The 18,581-nt window shown below is 35.1% G+C and overlaps 1 protein-coding gene across 3 annotated transcripts in view; it reads left to right on the top strand.

Annotated features, from left to right (window-relative positions):
• The window catches only part of SNTG1 (syntrophin, gamma 1), an 804,940-nt gene that overhangs the window by 644,167 nt on the left and 142,192 nt on the right, over window positions 1–18,581 (top strand). For all 3 annotated transcript variants that reach the window (XM_011999541.1, XM_011999542.1, XM_011999540.1), the window contains one exon: window positions 12,044–12,173. In XM_011999541.1, coding sequence (XP_011854931.1) covers window positions 12,044–12,173 — 130 coding nt within the window. The remainder of the gene's footprint in view (window positions 1–12,043; window positions 12,174–18,581) is intronic.

The following is an 18,581-nucleotide window of genomic DNA, read 5'->3' as shown; positions in this document are numbered from 1 at the left end:
CCACTCCAGACCCTGTTTGCCTGGGTGTCAGCAGCAGAGGCTGCAGAAGATAGAATATTGCTGAACAGCGAGTGTACCTGTCTGATTCTTGCTTTGGAAGCTTCCTCTCAGGGATGTACTCCACCCTGTGAGGTGTGGGGTGTCAGACTGCCCCTAGTGGGAGATGTCTCCCAGTTAGGCTACTCAGGGGACAGGGACTCACTTGAGCAGGTAGTCTGTCCCTTCTCAGATCTCAACCTCCATTTTGGGAGATCCACTGCTCTCTTCAAAGCTGTCAGACAGAGTCGTTTGCGTCTGCCAAGGTTTCTGCTGCTTTTGTTGTTGTTTAGCTGTGACCTGTCCTCAGAGGTGGAGTCTACAGAGACAGGCAGGTTTCCTTGAGCTGCTGTGAGCTCCACCCAGTTCGAGCTTCCCAGGGGCTTTGTTTACTTACTTAAGCCTCAGCAATGGCGGGCGCCCCTCCCCTAGCCTCGCTGCTGCCTTGCCGTTAGATCGTAGACTGCTGTGCTAGCAATGAGGGAGGCTCCGTCACCACACAGATTTTACCTCTTTGTGTGTGTGTGTGTGTGTGTGTGTGCGTGCACGCACGTTTATTTCTGTGAAATTTTGTCACATATGCATGTTCCTGCATCCACCAATGCAGCCAAGTTTTGTATGAACAGTTCCATCGTTGCAGGTATTCTCCTGTAGTTCTTCCATAACTACACCAGCATCCCTCCTGCCCTCCTCCCTCACCACATTTCTAATCTCTGACAACTAATAACCTGCTCTTCACCTGTTATTTCATCTTATTGAGAACATTATATACGATGCTATATAACCTTATTTAATTCAATTTTTTGATGCATAATAGATGCATAGTTTTAGAACACATGTGATCATTTAACACATTCACAGAATTGTAAAAATTGAGTTAGTATACTTACAATATCCATCATCTTCATATTTGTCTTTTCTTTATATGAGACCTATTCAAATCCTTCTTTTCTAGCTATTTAAAAAAATACACAATAGATTACTATAAACTACAGTCATCTTACTAAACTATTTAATACTAGGTCCTATTTCTTATATTAAACTATATGTTTGTATTCATCAGTCAGCTTCTCTTCATTCTCTTTCCCTTCTAACTTTCTTGGTCTCTGGTAACAAACAATCTACTATCTATCTTAACGAGATCAACTTTTTTAGCTCTCACTTAAATCTGAGTGAGAAGATGGAATACTTATCTTTTTGTGCCTGGATTATTTCACTCAGTATAATGACCTCTAGTTCTATCCATGTTGCTGCAAATGACAGAATTTCATTCTTTTTTTAATGGAGGAATAATATTTTATTGCAATAATATTTTATATTTAATATTACTAAAATATTAAATATAAATGCAATAACACTTTATATTTAATATTAAAATAATATTTTATTGCATTAAATATAATATTTCATGGAGGAATAATATTTATTGCATATATATACAATATATATGTTTACTACACTTTCTTTCTTTTTTTTTTTTTTGAGATGGAGTTTCACTCTTGTTGCCCAGGCTGGAGTGCAGTGGCACGATCTTGGCTCACTGCATCCTCCGCCCCTGGGTTCAAGCAATTCTTCTGTTTCAGCCTCCCGAGTAGCTGGTATTACAGTAGCACCCCAACACGCCCAACTACTTTTTTGTATTTTTAGTAGAGATGGTGTTTCATCATGTTGGCCAGCCTGGTCTGGAATTTCTGATCTCAAATGATCCACCCGCCTTGGCCTCCTAAAGTACTGAGATTAAAGGTGTAAGCCACTGTGCCTGACCCAAATGTATACTACACTTTCTTTAGCCATTCATCCACTGATAGACACTTAGGTTGATTTCACATTTTGGCTATTATGAATATTGTTGCAATAAACATAGGAGCACAGACATCTTTCAATATATTGATTTCCTTCTTTTAAAATATATACCCACTACTGAAATTGCTGGACTGTGTGATAGTCTTATTTTCAGTTTTTTGAGAACTGAAAAACTCCATACTGTTCTGAAGTAGTGAAGTGTTCTAATTTACATTTTCGCCAACTGTGTATAAGGGTTCCTCTTTCTCCATATCCTCAGCAGCAGTTGTTATTGCCTGTCTTTCATATATCAGCCATTTTAAATGGGGTGAGATATCTCATCAACAGCTTCATCAGCTAAATGAATTGCACTCTGTTTGCATGTCTGTGATGATTAGTGATGTTGAGCAGTTTTTCATATACCTGTTGACCATGCTTATGTCTTCTTTTGAGAAATGTCCAAATCTTTTGCCCATTTTTAAATCAGATTTTTTTATTGAGTTGTTTGAGTGCCTTATATATTCTGTTCAGTAATTCTTTGTCAGATGAGTCATTTGAAAATATTTTTTTCCCATTCTGTAGGTTGTCTCTCACTTTATTTTTTCTCTTGTGGTGCAGAAGCTTTTTTGTTTGATGTAACAACATTTGTCTATTTTTGCTTTGGCTGTGCTTTTGTGGTCTTACACAAAACATCCTAGCCCAGACTAATATCCCAGAGCATTTCCCCAGAGTCTTCTTCCAGCAGTTTCATAGTTTCAGGCCTTTGATTTAAGTATTTAATCCTTTTGATTTTATTTTTATGTATGGTGAGGGATAGGGCTCTAGTTTCATTCTTCTGCATATGGGTCTTCAGTTTGCCCAGCAACATTTATTGAAGAGACTGCCCTTTCTCCAATCTTGCCACCTTTGTTGAATCTGAATTGGCTGTAAATGAGAGAATTGATTTCTGGGTTCTCTCTTCTGCTCCATTGGTCTATGTGTCTGTTTTGTTGTTGTTGCTGTTGTTGTTGTTCTCTCCCACAAGATAATTTCCTGGAGATTCTTCCAAGTAGTTTTTTTTTTTTTTTTTTTCCTCAGTTTTTCATTCCTTTTCATTTCTGAGTGATATCCTATGGTATAGATGTAGTACATTTAAAAAATTCAACCTTGGCAAAACATCTAGGTTGCTTCCAGTTTTTGACTATTCTAAATAAGGATGCTATGAATATTTGTATATAGATCTTTTGGGAGCATACATTTCCATTTCTTCTGATAAATGCTAAAAAGTGCAATGAATGGGTTATATTACAGTAGTATTTTAGTCTTTTAAGAAGCAGTCAAATTGCTCTCTAGAGTGATTGTCCAATTTTAAACTGCCACCAACAATGTAGGAATGATTGTTTCTCCACATCTCTGCCGCATTTAGTGTTGTTGCTTTACTGAACCACTTTAATGGATATGTAGTGACATGTCCCAGTGGCCTTGATTTGCATATTATAATGACGTTGAGCATCTTTTTATGTACTTATTCACCATCAGTATTTCTTTCTTACTGAAGTGTCTGTTCATGTCTTTTGCCCATTTTGAAACTGATTTGTTAGATTTTATACTGTTGAGATATACATATATCTCAAAGTCCTTTTGTTCAACACACTAGTTTTTGTGCTGTTTTATTTCTTTACCTCTTGTAAGAATTAGAGATGTTTATTTTTAATACTGCCTCTATTCAATTTTCATATATTCTTCTTTTTGTTATTGTTTAAGTTTTGCCTAAACATTATCATAGATATAGAACCATATGTGTATAACTATTACAGTTTAACACAATTTATATCAATTTCAGAAAATGTTGGAACTTTAAGACACTTTAATTCTTTTGTTTTTCCTTCTGTTTCAGCATATTTTTGATATACTTAAAAAATGTAAATTAGATACTTCAAAATATATTATTGCTTTCATGTAACTATTCAAACATATTCTACTTTTAATCTTTCTTCTCATTTCTTTCTTTTGGTTCTATTTTCCTTCTGCCTTAAGAGCTCTCTTAATGTTTCTATTAAGAGAATGCATATTTTTTAAAAGTGTATATTTATTTCCTTTTTTATTTTAAAAAATGCAGTTATATTATTTGAAGACATTTAGCTAGAGAAATTTCTGACAAGAAAGAAATTGTCTGAATGGGTCCAGATGACTCCTTACATTTTCATTTTTATGGCATTCAGCACATCAACAGCTTCATCAGCTGAATTAATTACACTCAATACACATGACAGCAATAAGCAGTTACAAACATAGCACTATTCAGAATGGATTTCATAGAGATTCACATTCAAGAGCTAATTTATTGTTTACTCATTCACTCAATCAATATTGATTTAATATCTGTAAGTGGGAGACATTGCGTTTGATTCTTTCTCTGAAAAAGCTCACGGACTAGTAGTAGTAGATTCAGTGAGGGATCAGGGGCAAGAAAAGATAAATAAGTGATTTGCACTAGATTTATAGATGAATAATATACTATTGCATATATATGTATATGCACATATGAATGTAATATATGTATACTACACTTCTTTAGCTATTCATCCACTGATAGACACTTAGGTTGATTTCATATTTTGACTATTATGAATAGCGCTGCCCATGATTACAAATAAACAAAATTATTTAGCTTGGCTCAATCTTAGGATATCATTTCTTGGTAGCTTTTTTGCCATAGCTCATGATTTTAACTTTAGTGATGTAATACCTGTCATATTTAATTGCAATCAAGTTGTGTTACAGTCATGTACTATTGTGTATGTATAAATTAAAACATATTTTTATCATGTTTTGATATTTTTATCAGTCATGATATTTTTATCAGTGATATTTTATCATATTTTTATCAATCATGATATTTGTATCAGTAATAACATAGTTTACATTTATCATAATGTAATGACCCTGATTCAGATATAAATATATGCTTTAAATTTTCAAGTATGTTATAATATTGCAGTGTCAAGGGTATTAGAATAAGAGTTAAAGATTGTTAAAACTGGCTCTTCTTTTAATCTCTTCAAGCTTTATTTTATTTATATGCAAAATGAGCATATAAATATGTGCACGTCAGTTTATATAGTATCATATACATATTATATATATATTTGAATTTGAGAGTTTAATTTTGAGGAGTACTCTCAGTGTTTAGCATACTTTATGACTGAAAGTACTCAACAAATATTTATTAAATGAATTTTAATGAAAAAAGTTAATGTCTTAGTTTTTTCCTTAGGTAGAATTATCATCTACTGCATGCTTTTTAAACACTATGAAAATCAACAATATTGAAAGTAGGCTTTTGGACTTTAAAAGTTCTCAAATGACAGTAGAATTTCTAGTTTTCTCCCAGAGTGCACACGCTGTTTACCTTGAGATGAAGACGTTTCAGATGGTGACAGGTTTGACACTGGTGGATGAACTTTAGTATCTAAACAGTAGGCAAGTTTAGTGGTTATAAAAATTGTGCTTTTAATAACACAGCAATCTTAGCAAATGTCTCTAACAATAAAACCAAATATGTATCAGGCTTATACTAAATACTGAATTCATGGCTGTTCATTGAAGGAGGGGAAGCTTCAGGAATGTATATTTTAGGGGATCTGAGGAGGAAGCCCAATTAGTGAATGTGTAAAACAGAAAAAAGTAGATAGGCATAAAAAAAAACTATGACGTAAGGATGTCATAGAAGCTATTTCAATCAAGGTTTTAAGGAGAAGAAACAGTTGATTGTATCAACTACAGAAAAGAAATACTGAAAGAACTGAGGAACAGTGATTAATTTGGGGGTGACTTTGGGTAGAATAATTGTAGAAGCTAATTGATAAAATATAGTTTATAGGAAGAAAGATAATGACAGTAGAGAAAGGAGCACAATGTGTAAGAGTATATTCATAAAAATGTGATGCGGGGGAAAAGGGAATATAACATTTAAGCATTCCATGGCATGCGTTACTAATTGAGAAGGAAGACTCATTTTTTTATTTTTTGAAACAGAGTCTCACTCTGTCACCCAGGCTGGAGTGCAGTGGCACTATTTCGGCTCACTGCAACCTCTGCCTCCCGGGTTTAAGTGATTCTCCTGTCTCAGCCTCCTGAGTAGCTGGGATTACAGGCTCCCACAACCATGCCAGCTAATTTTTGTATTTTTTATTAGAGATAGGTTTTTGCCATGTTGGCCAGGCTGGTCTCAAACTCATGACCTCAAGTGATCTGCCTGCGTAGGCACCCCAAAGTTCTGGGATTACAGGCATGAGCCACTGTGCCTGGCAGAGAAGGAAGACTCAATGGCAAATATGCTCATAAACAGAAACAGCACCCACGTCTGATGCGGCAGTTGCCCTTCAGTTTCATCATCATGATGTGGCATGTGGTTCTCAAAAGTGGATACAGAAGTTGGACTGATTGCATTCCACTTTCACAGATTGGTCAGGAGGTCCACAAGGACTGGTCTGTATGTAACTCAGGAACAATAAATAATTTTTAGAAAACATCAACTAAATGCCATTAAGACCCTCTCCATAAGTCATGCAAATATTCCTTCCTCTGGCATAAACCTCTTCACTTGTTCTTACACAATTATGTAGGGGATTTAAAAAGAAACTGTCATAATCCCTTTAAAATATATAACTCTCTTTGGAAAAGTCCACACTTCCTTTGAAAAATTCTAGATCAATTTTGTATAGTTCTTTCAATCTAGGGCAAATTATCTTGCTAAAGAGTCATTATTTGTTTCATTTTTCCAGTTTATTATAACACACTTACTTAATGATATGAGTCTATTAATTAATAGTAATTTTAATTTTGCCATAGTCAGAGCAGAACAGTATTCCAGGGTGCTTGAATAACTCTGGAAAACTGAAAAAATAAAAAGAAAAAGAAATAATCCTTGAAGAAGTATATATATTCTGTTAGGCTTTAGTCACAGAATAAAATTTACATTTGATCAAATGGTGGAATATGTATTTTTGAAGCCCATAAATTTTAACCGAATATAAGTTAAAGGTATATAATGTGGTGCTTCTGCTGACGTGATGAGATATTCAAAATTTGCATGGCAATGCCTTCTGTTTCAAATGCCCTAGAAATGGCAGGATTCAGGAATAGAAGGACAGAGAAATTATGGAAGAACTGTTATGTGACTAGGATTATCCAGGAAGATATAAATAAAATGACGTTCAGGTAAGCATCTGCATATGTAATACCTGCTCCCGTGAGGGGAGAAAGGTAACAAAGTAGACAAGAGCAACTAAGGATGTTGGGGTCCCAGAGATCAATTGTATTGGGGCTTCTTTGCACAATTTATTACTTTTGGTAGGGAACCCTGCCATGTCAGGAAGAAAAGGATATTCGTTTAGTTAAATTGGAGTTATTGAGGGCTGGGAAGTAGTAAGATTGGAGTGACTGCAGGTCACAGTGATAGGAAATTCTAAAGTGAAAAATTAACATATAATTTGCATGGATGAACAGGAAGCTCAGTCTAGGCAATGCAGCTAGATCCTGAATAGATATATGAACTAGGGTAATTGGAAGGACTAAGAAAGATCAGAAAAATAATAGGGTAATTTGGTGGTGATGGAAACGAAGAGGTTATAGTTAAAGAACAGAAATGTGAGAATTCAAGTCTGACAGTGGAGCTGTCTTGGACAACACTAGGTATCAAGTTAGCAAAAGCAGTGGATTGTGAAAGTAAAATGGAGATGGACTTGTTTGTTTTTGTTCCTTACTTACAGATTAAAGTCTCCGAGTACTGTGCTAATGCTATGAGAGGTATAAAATAGCATATATGGCTTTTCCTTCAAGGAGCTAGCAGCTTAGTAAGATCGAACAGGATTTAGCAGTTACACAAACATGTTTAATACCACAGAGAACAAATGTTGCAATAAAGGAATCAGGAAGTCTAGGGGCACTAAAGTGGAAGAGATTCATTCCAAATACAAGGGTTATAGAAAATATCGTGGAATAGATGGCACCTGAGTTAACTTCTTAAAATTTGAAATGGATTTTGACAGGCAGAAATAACACAACTGGTATTTTTGACAGATTTTTCAGTTCTTAAGAAGTCCAGTCTATAGCCTTCAAAATACAGCCTGAGGTGTGCAGAATATGTGTCGCCTTCTTCATTTCACGACTAGAGGAACTGCGGGTCAGAGAGTTTCCCAGTGTTAACTGACTTGCAAGGACCTTGGAGATGTTGAAGGAGCATAGAGTACCAGGGAGAAAGACACTGTTGCATAAAGTGCAGGACTTCTTTAGGGAATGATGAGTTATGTGGTTTCAACTCATGAAACATCTAGTGAATTTAAGGTCTGCAAAATAAGTCACAAAAAATAACTTGAAAAAGCTCCTGATGTACCTAAACAGCTTAGGTTTGTGCCTGAAAAATTAAAGAGAAGACACAGCAGTGAACTAAGGTAGTGCACACAGGGAAGAAACAACTCAGGCCTGCTGTGTGTGGATTACACTCAATAAGACAGAGTAAAACGCTACAGTCACAAACCCGAGGGGCCTCTTCTTATATCTTCCTTTCCTTGAGTAGCATCCTCCCACCAATTAAGTGATAATGAAATCAAGTAAATGAGTCAATGTTCCGTCTTCACACGGGGCCACTCTGAGACTGATTTTTCTCATAATTCCTTTTGTGTATTGCAATACCCTTCTCACATCCCTCAGACTTTATTCTCACTTTTTCTCCATATCCTTCACCCCACAGAGAGATATTTCTAAAATATAAGCATGACCCTTTTCCTCCAGTGCTTCAATGTCTCCACTGGCTCCCCTGACCCTCAGGATCAAGTTGCAGCAAGATATGTGAATTATCACTGATTTTGCCTTGTCCAATCACCAACTTCATGACTTGCCTCCTCTTCAGATCCACACACAATATGCCAGACAACACATATTTCTCTGGATATACTATGCTTTTCATGCTTTGAACATTTTCTTTTGGATTAATTATCTCCTCTTTAAAAGTTTTGCTTTCCCTTACCTGCCCCAGCCAAGCCATCCCACTGCTTAGCCCAACATGGTGGAGCAGTTTTGATTCTACTCACTCCTTCATAATTCATTTTAAAAAGCAGTTATTGAATCACGTCATTTCTAATGCCTTTAAGGGGGAAATTATACGTAGAACTTCAACCATATGTGAAAGTACCGAGATCCTTTTACATGAGAATGTAAATTGTTCTCATTTTTTAGGGGAAATTGGGGCACAACTAAGTGAACTAAGTTGCTTCATCTTCACTCTCACTAATATAGGTTTATTTCAGTTTCATATCACCTCAAGTTTTACCAGTGAGAGTCCTTCCCTCGCTGGTCTAACAGGACCACCCAAGCCACACAAATCTAGCCATTGTGGTCCTCTACATAGAGTTCTGCAGTGGTTCCTTGCAGACTTTAAGCCCACCTCATTCTGAGTCTGCCTGTTTTTCCATGGTGAGCTCCCAGAACTCATGCTCATTCCAGCCACTCCAAACTTTTACATTTTAGTCTCTGTGGCATAAAAGTACATGTCCTCTTGTGGGGTAAAATCAACAATGAATCAAAACAGGAATCACAAACTGTATTAATTAGAAATGATGTATATTTATTTGATTGCTTATGTTAGGTTGAAAATTATTCATGAATTTATATAGTGAGCAGTATACTTTTCATTCAAGGAAGACTAAATTTGTATTTTAAATGAATAAACCTACTTTGAAATTGAGCAACATTTGAAAATACTTTTTACTGCCAGAAGAGTTACCAAGAATCTTTAGAAAACTGTATAAGTGAACAGTGGAAAAATAAGCCTGAACAAAAAACTTCGGACTAACTCTTCAGTGATGTAATTTTTGCGTGTGTATATATATATATAACTAAGACTAAGACACATAGTTTTGTCTGGGTATCCATAAGGTTACTGTTAATGCTGTAAAAGTTTAATGTCTCACAATGCTAAATTAATGGGTAATGGAGTCTATTGATTCCATAATAAATATTAACTCTTATTGTTTATCTAAAATTACATTTTCTAAAAGCTACAAATAAAAACAAAAGCACTGCAGTTTTCCCCTAGTGCTTGATGAGACAATAATTCTATGTGGGTACGTTTTCTTTTAACACTGAAATATTGCAATCAAGACCATATTGATGGATTTTTCAGGGGAATATTATACACAGAACTTCATCCATATATTAAAGTATTTAGATCCACCAGTTATTCAGAAAATACTTGTTAAATCTGTACGGTAAATTCTTCTCACTTTAGATGAAATTGAGGCACAACTAAGTGAGCTAGTTTACTAATAACCTTCTTTACTTAGTAATAGAGGCCCCAGATAACTGTAATTTTTATGATCAACTTATTCTATCAGTGGTCATATGTAATCAAATAAACTGTTCAAGTGTTTCACTTATGTTCATGAAAGAGTTTCCATATTTGAAAAGTTGAAACAGAATGTAAAAATTGATATGTATTAACTTACAAGTCTAGTTTCATAAAAGATCAGCGCCTCAATTATTCTATGTAGGGACTATGTAGCATCCATAATTACATAGATTGAAGATTTGATCTAAGTGTACTGACTTTTATTAGCTAAAAATATCTAGCTGCTGTTATTCATTTAAAGCAGAGAAGACAAACATGATCAAGATATGCTTTAATTTATGGTAAATGAAGCAGTGGTTACAACCAGTGAGCAGAAAGAAATATGTATTACTAAACTCCAATTATTTCTCATTTTCTATGGATGGTTAAACTTCTGTCTGAATACTTTAAACATCTTACTTGTTGTTAAACATCGGAATGAAAGCTAAAAATATCGTGTGAAATTATAACATTATTTTCATTCAATGCGTACACTGTCACAAAATCAAACTAACTTTATTTCAAAGAGATGCACAATAGTTATACTTCTGAAATTCTTTTAATGTATTTTTAAAAGAAAACAAAAACGTATATCTGAGCACATCCCTGTTTTCATTATAAAGTGCTGTGTCCAAAATATGAGAACCAGTTTCTCTAAAAATATTGACAATTTGAACCCTCAGAGTCGTGAATGCCCAAGGCCTTACCATGTGCCCAGTTCTGAGACAGGAAGGCAGAGTGGCATAAATCTAGCAGGAGACCTAAGTCAGACATGCTCTACTGGATTTTCTTTGTTTGGGGATTAAACTCATGTTTTATATCGACAAATGTCTAGTAGAAGAGCCAGGAAAGGTGTTTGTTTGGAGAAAACATATAAATTTATACATTTTACATAGCATTTTGAATACTGAATTGCAGAAGTTTTCTATTCATAATTGACTGGAATTGAAATATAGTTTGTGTATCATGTTGCACAATGAAGTAATTCTTAAGCATGAGACTTTGGCTGGTTTCCATCCATTTTGGGATTTTATATATTCCTGTCCATTAAGTTTATATCTAAATATTAAAATATCTGGAAGTAAGGAAGTCACTGAAACTATGGGGCACACTTTTAAATTCAATAGCACTTTTGTGAACAATTTTAAAAAGCATCATTTAATTGTCTATGACAACAAAAACAAAAGTCAATAATATACTTTCAGAATGCTTAGACTGATCATAACATTTTAAGAAAAAAGTTTAATGTTAATGAAATTTTCAGCATCCATGCAAATGGAGAGCATGATCATTTAGACCTGGAAAGGAGGTATGAATCTCTTGTTCCAAATCATCTTTGAGAAGATGAACAGACTGAGAATGAGGGTGGAGAACAATGGATAAAGTGCTGCCGCTCACGTTATCAAGTGACTTTTTAATGTCACGCTGAATGTTTTATTGCCTGTGTTTGCGATCTTTCTAAGTCAGAAAATGCATCGACAAATGTTAAGAGGAGACAAAGGTAGCCTAAATAATAAGTAAACTATGCATAATGTTATAGCAAACTGGGAAAAGAATGCATCTAAAATTTCTTAGATTCTCTTTCATTTACATATTGTATGTTTTAGAAGTCAAAGTTTCTCCATAGTTACCTGAATCTAAAGATGCTTCCTACTAAATTGAAATTATATGTCATTTGGGTCTATCTTCAGTGTTTCATTTAAAACAGAGATGTTTATAAAGTCAGGTAACCAAATATGAATTTGGAGGCTGATATTTATATTATTTCAAAGATAAGCTTTTCAACAGATACTATTATGAGTTGCAAATAGATCAATGACAGTATGTTTTGATCTGATTTGTTCTGAACCTCTGCAGGCAGAATGCCTTTCAAGTCATTGCTGTGGATGGGGTCTGCAGTGGGATTATTCAGTGCCTCTCTGCTGAAGACTGCGTTGACTGGCTACAAGCAATAGCAACTAATATTTCAAATCTCACAAAGCACAATGTAAGTGATGATTCAAGGAATACCTAGCCAGGGTTTATCAGGCGTTATAAAATCCTTCAATTATATATGTAACTTCACATCAATTGTTTAGTGTTCTTCTCAGAATGAGACATTCATTATGAAAGCAATTTTGGAATACTTATTGAAAGAAAATTGAGAGTTCTAGCCCAATTTATGGTTCAATAATTTGCATAGATTTCCATTAATAAGCATCATAAATCCCTACATTACTTAAGCAAATGAAAACAAGTAGTTAGCATATAATCGCTAAATATATTTAAGTAAAATCGTTCTGGACTAATATAATACTGGAATTCAAGACAGCATTATTGGTTTACCTTTAGAGATCTTAGAATTACAGTTAGGAAGGTTTGAGGAATAGTAGGCTAGGACGAAAGAGTTAGCATAGAGACTGAAGGAAACAGTCAGAAGAGTCAGAAGATTGCCGTTATCTCACATTAGGTAGAGCCTGGTCTGTATTATTAGAAATGGCTTCTCTGCATTTTCTCTCTTTCCACTATAACCGTTTCTTCCTTCCACATTCCTGTGTCTCTTTATTGTAGCTATCTTCGCATTATTTTAACTCTTTAATAACCTAAACAATTCTTTCTCCCTGTTATTAATACTTCTATGAGAAATATAGTCTAACAAAATATACAAAACCATAAACCTCAGCTTACTGAATATCAATCTAGGTATCACTAATAATAATTGTTTTAGAAAAAGTACTTGTCATCATCCATACCCTTGTGTTAATTCTCTCCTCAGTCCACAATTGTTCATGCCATGTTGAGGCATTTCAGAAGTCCTAAGGGTGATCGGGAGTCTAATATACAAATGGTCAAGCAGAAATACATAACTCTGTCATCAGCACGTGAACACACAAAATTGTTCTTATGTAAATGACCCTTCAGATCAAAGTATCCTTGCACAGAGTAGACTTTGCTTTGAAACATAAGAAGGGATTGTGGTGACTATACCTTTCTAAAACGACAGGAGGACCACTAGCCAATAAAGGCAACTGTCTTGTTTCCAGTCTATGGCTATTTCAAACAATGCCATCATAATGGCCATGCATACGGTGATGGGATGCTCTGAGAATAGTGTTGACAGTCATGGGATATGTGCATGGTCAGTTTTACCATGCCATGCTAAGTGTTTTCCAATTGGCTGTGCAGTTTACCCCTCACTCTTGGTGGATGATATGTCTCTTTCTATAGATAATTTTCAAAACTCTGGGTCACCCTGCCTTTTGAATTTTTGCTTATTTGATACATGTGGAAATGTGCTTCCAGTGTGAATAAAAACAGATTTTCTTTTTTTCTTTTTTTTCTTTTTGGTGATTCCAGGATAGGTGCAAATATGCCAAGCCTTACCCAGGGTCATCCCTCAACAAGGAGGCTAGACATGGGTGTGCCTAGCTTGGGCAAGAGTGAGCGCTCACTCCCAGCCCGCCCTTGCTAATCCAGTGTTGTCACCACATTAGAGTTGAGTTTGCACAAGAGGGCATAGGTTTCAGAATGACTGGAAAACAAAGAAAAAAAAAATGGAAAAGAAATGCAGTGTTTCTCTAGGGACTGTCTCCTCTCCTTCGACTGACTTACATGGATGTTTCTAGAGTTAAACACAGAAAAATACCGCATGAGGCTAGGGAATTTATTACAGAAATGATTAGTTTCTTAAAAACAAGTTATGAACTTATATTTGTGAGACAAATGTTTTGGAAAGAACACAATGTTAAACTTTAAACCCAAAGTTTTTTGTTTTTTTTTTTCCTTACCTAGATCCAAATTTGCATGACCTAAAATCTTGGGAATACTGTCATGTTGTATTTCTTCAAACGGTCTATTCAGTTAGAATGCTGTGCTTCAGCTGACAAGCATTTGAAAAGTCAATGCTTTAGTTAAAAGCAACAGCAATAACAAAACAGTGAAGATGCAAATGTCTCTACCTTCTGTAAGCCTAAGGAGGGACAAGCCACATTTTACTGCTTGCTTTTCATCCTTGTATTAAGTGCTCACCATCTTACTTAGGAAAGCAAATGATTCCCCTATACTATTGTTCTAACTGTTGGGAGATCCATATGTTTGTTGAATATTAAAAGTTATGTATTTCTTCTTTCACCTCCTGTTTCTATATTCTAATTACTTGTTCTTTTGTTCTTGTAATCAGTTTCCATTCAAAAGCATTAGGTTACAATGTACTCTGATATGGAAAGTACTACATGAATGTTGAAAAGTTATTAGGCATAGCAATAAAAAATGTGAAAGTCACATTGACTTTGGAGAAGGCACAATGCATTGATGAAACAGTATGGTTTATTAGCATAAAGAAATAAATTAGGCAGAAAGAGTAGCTAGGAAAACTTTTGATTAGGATAGTTAGATATCAGTTCTACTTCTCTTACTTTTTTTTAATTCTAAAGATATACTGGAAATAATACCTTATGGAAAGATATAGAACTTTTTCTTTATTTGCCAATATTCTGAGAGTATAGGCTTGTGTAAGTCTGACTTGAATAGTTTGTTAATAATAGGTACAGAAATAAAAATATTGTGATAAAATATTTAAAGGAATTCCACTCAAGAGATTATCAGGCATAAAATAAAACTGAAAAAAGGATTAAAATGCATATAAAATAATAAGTTTGACAGTTTAAAAATTATGCTATTGAAATAAGACATACATATGTATATAAACTTTTTAATAATGAATCACATTTTGTTGTAAACTAGTTGGAGAACAGACAGGGGAAGGATAAAAGAGAGCAAAAACAAAAAACAAAAAACAACCTGTGTTAGAATAATTAGATCAATGTACTGATCATTTTCTTTTCTCTTTGCTCACTAGTTTCTAAAAGTAATCTTATGAGACTGGGATTTTCGTACCTAGTTTTTAAAAATTCTATGTAATTATAGTTGCTATCTGAAAAAATTCTTCTTCCAGAAATAATTGATCATAATGGTTAAAAAATACCTAGACACACACTGACAATGTAAAATTGTATTTTATCATTATTCAGAGTGGCTCCAAAATATTTACAATAGTTGTTAATATTTGATATTTAGTGAATGATGTCTAGTAGAAAGAGCGTGAAGGCTTTAGGGACTTGTCTTAAGCTGTATTGGCACAGGTTTCAACTCATTTTATTCAAATTCTATGCTTTCACATTGGAAAGCGAAGCATGGCAGAGGCTATGCTGTTGTGGGGTAGGTGGGGTTCAGTTCATTTCTTAACCAGTGCTCAAATAATGAGCATTTGTTATTATTTTAGATGATAATTCACTCCCCGTATCTATTATTTTAGGTAAAGTGGACTTGAGTAGATTCTAAAATGTAAAATTTATAAATTGTAAGAAAGATTAATTGATTCCAATTAATAATTTACCAATTTTTTATTCATTATTTCACCAGCTATAGGAACGAGTATTAGTAGAAAGTTATCAATTTTTATTTCCATGATTACTTCATATTAAATAATTGAAGACTTTAAAATATGCAATGTTGTAATAGGGTGAAGTTTTTGGGAACCTTGGAAATAAGTAAATATATTTGGCATAATATATAAGGGATATGAATCATCAGACTTTGATGGGTAGGTTAGTAAGATGCTCCCCCATGATTTTCACTTCCTGATATTTATACCTTTATGGGATCACCTTCCATGTCCGTTGGCTGCATAGTGAGCTCTGAAGCAGACGCTTCTCTTACAAGACTTCAGATGAGATAGCAGATGACTCTTGAGAGCCTTTTGAGAAATTCAGTACATGCTAACCCACACTAATCACATGCTGAGGGCTCAGCACACGCCAGTCACCTCAGGGATCAACACACAAAGATGTACCAACCAGAGGCCCATGCCAGCTGTTCCCTACCCTGCACTCCGTCTCACACCACACAAGCACAGACTGTACAGACAAGTTATTTACTTCTTATTATAACCTTGGACCCTTTCTGCCCTGGAAAGTGAGGGTGGGCAAGAAGGCTGGGCCCAGCATGCACCACCACTTCTTTGAGGGCTGATCCCTCCCACAGCATCAGGTCAGTGGGGGCAGGGGTAGAGGTTAGAGAGTAGGGGAGAAAGCCAAAAACAAAAAACAAAAACAAAAACAAAACAGGGGATGAAGACCCAGCTATGCCACATGTGGACTCCTGACATACAGAGATTATAGGATAATAAATATTTGGTTAAAGTCACAAAGTTTTGGGATATTCTGTTACACAGTAATAGGGAACTGTTTCCTAAAATTCCAAATTTTCGTAAAACAATTTCAAAGCAAATTACCACAAACTTGGTTACTTAAAACAACAGAAATTCATTTTCTCACAATTCTGTGGCCCATTTGTCTGAAATCTGAAGCCAGCAGGATACATCCCTCTGGAGTCTGTAGTGGAGAAGCCTTGTTTCTCTCAGTCTCTGGTGGCTGCCAGCATTCCCTGGCTCACAGCCACATCACACAGACCTGTGCTTCTATGGTTACATTGATTCTTTCTCTGTGTGTCACTTATGAGAACACTTGTCATTGGTCCCAGGGCCCACTCACATATTCCAGCCTGACCTCAAGATTTTTAACTGAAGTAGATCTGCAAGGATCCTTTATCCAGTTCTAGGTTTTTGATGTGGATATTTTGGGAGGAGCATTTTTGGCCTACCACAAGAACTATCTGGCAGGTGAACAACATGATTAGATTTAGACAGTTCTGTCTGATTTTTGTGCAGTGTCTATGGTAGCAGCTCAGTTTCAAAGCCTTTGCTTCGCCATTTGGGTGTTCCACACATGCATTGCTTGGGGTGGACCCAGAGCTTCTCGCAGTTCACACATAAAATTGGGATATCGCTTCCTTCCCTTCCCTCCTAGGTGGGAGTTCCCCACTCTCACTGGATCCCAGCATCACTCTCTTTGGTCTTCTGTCCAGAAATCCAAGACTTTTCTCAGAGTTTAGTTTCCTGTACTGATGCACATTTCCTCATGACTAGAGAAAACAGCATGAGAAAAGGAGAGAAGAATGGGGATCCCTCATGTCACAGAAACTAATTTTTCCAGATCCTTTACATTGAGGGTGGATTTTCTCTCCAGGTTTCCAACTGGCCCAGCTGCCCCAGGCTCCATGGCAGCAGCTGCATGGCCAGCGGGCCTTGGAGTCAGCTCAGGAGCCAAAACAAAGGAACAGTTACAGAGATGTCTTCCATAGCTGCTGGCTCACAGGGGCCCATTCCTAGGTCTCTGATCAGTAGGACACGCTCTCTCAGAGTTTTTGTTTGTTGTCCATGACTTAATTTGTCTTGACTTCAAGTCCATGCTGGGAAATAAAGGAAGCGAGAAAAAGAAAGGGAAAACAAAATAAAAACAGGAAACTCCTGGTTGCCATATTAGTCATTATTCAATTTTTACTTCTTTCTACAAAGTTCTTGGTATCATTTATTGTACAATATTCTCAGATAGTTGTCTTTTGCATTTTATCTAGCGTATTGAGGTATGATCGCTGGGAGAGATGGCTGCAGTGGTTTTATTCCTTCTTGGCTCTAACTGGAAGCAATAGATACTTTTAATAGAAAACAAAATGTAAGAAACAAAACAACTACATGATATTTGTAGAGTAGTGGAAGAAAATAACTGCTATCTGAGTTTGTTGTACCTTGCAAATATTTTTTTAAAGTCCTGATAAAATAAATTTATTTTCAGACAAATATAAAAATAAAGAAAATTCAACAAAACAAAGATTTACTAAAAGACATACCCAAGGTACTTTTAATTTTTTTGTATTTTTTATTTATTCAACAAATATTTATTGAATACTTGACTATGATGGATCAGATTCTGTGTTCTATTTTTTTTATTTCTTTTGTTTTCAACTTTTATTTTAGAAATAGGAAGTTCATGTGTAGGTTTGTTACAAAGGTGTATTTTGTGATGCTGCGGTTTAAAGTATAATTGAAGCCATCAAGCAGGTAGTGAGCAAAGTAAAGGGAGGTATTTCAGGCAAAGAAAAATCATGCCAGATAGAGGCTTGGAGATGTGAGAAGGAGTAAATAGTACAGGAGAAAATAAATATGTAGATGAATCTAGATGAACATTGTTTGTATTAACATGGCAAACTTTCTTGTGGTGTTTAGATAAATTAACAGAATTACAATATATTACAAAAACAATATCAAAAATATCCACAAAGCAAATGTAGTTAATATTAAACTTTGTTATGTCAAAATGGATTGTTTGTTTCCTAGAGAAAGCCCTAACTAAATTGCCAGAATGTGTATCTTCTAAATTAACAAAGGAATAAGTGAAAAAATAATGCTAATATGTACTAAAAGAAGTTCACAAAAAAATAAAACCAGAAAGCAAACTAGAGTAGGTTGAACAAATAGTAAGCATACAGTAAGATATCCAAATATAAGATATATTTTTTA

This window comes from Mandrillus leucophaeus, unplaced genomic scaffold (assembly GCF_000951045.1).
Source record: "Mandrillus leucophaeus isolate KB7577 unplaced genomic scaffold, Mleu.le_1.0 Scaffold598, whole genome shotgun sequence".
Classification (NCBI taxonomy): Eukaryota; Metazoa; Chordata; class Mammalia; order Primates; family Cercopithecidae; genus Mandrillus; species Mandrillus leucophaeus.
Note: the sequence above shows the minus strand (reverse complement) of the source record. Positions and strands in the feature narration are given on the sequence as shown.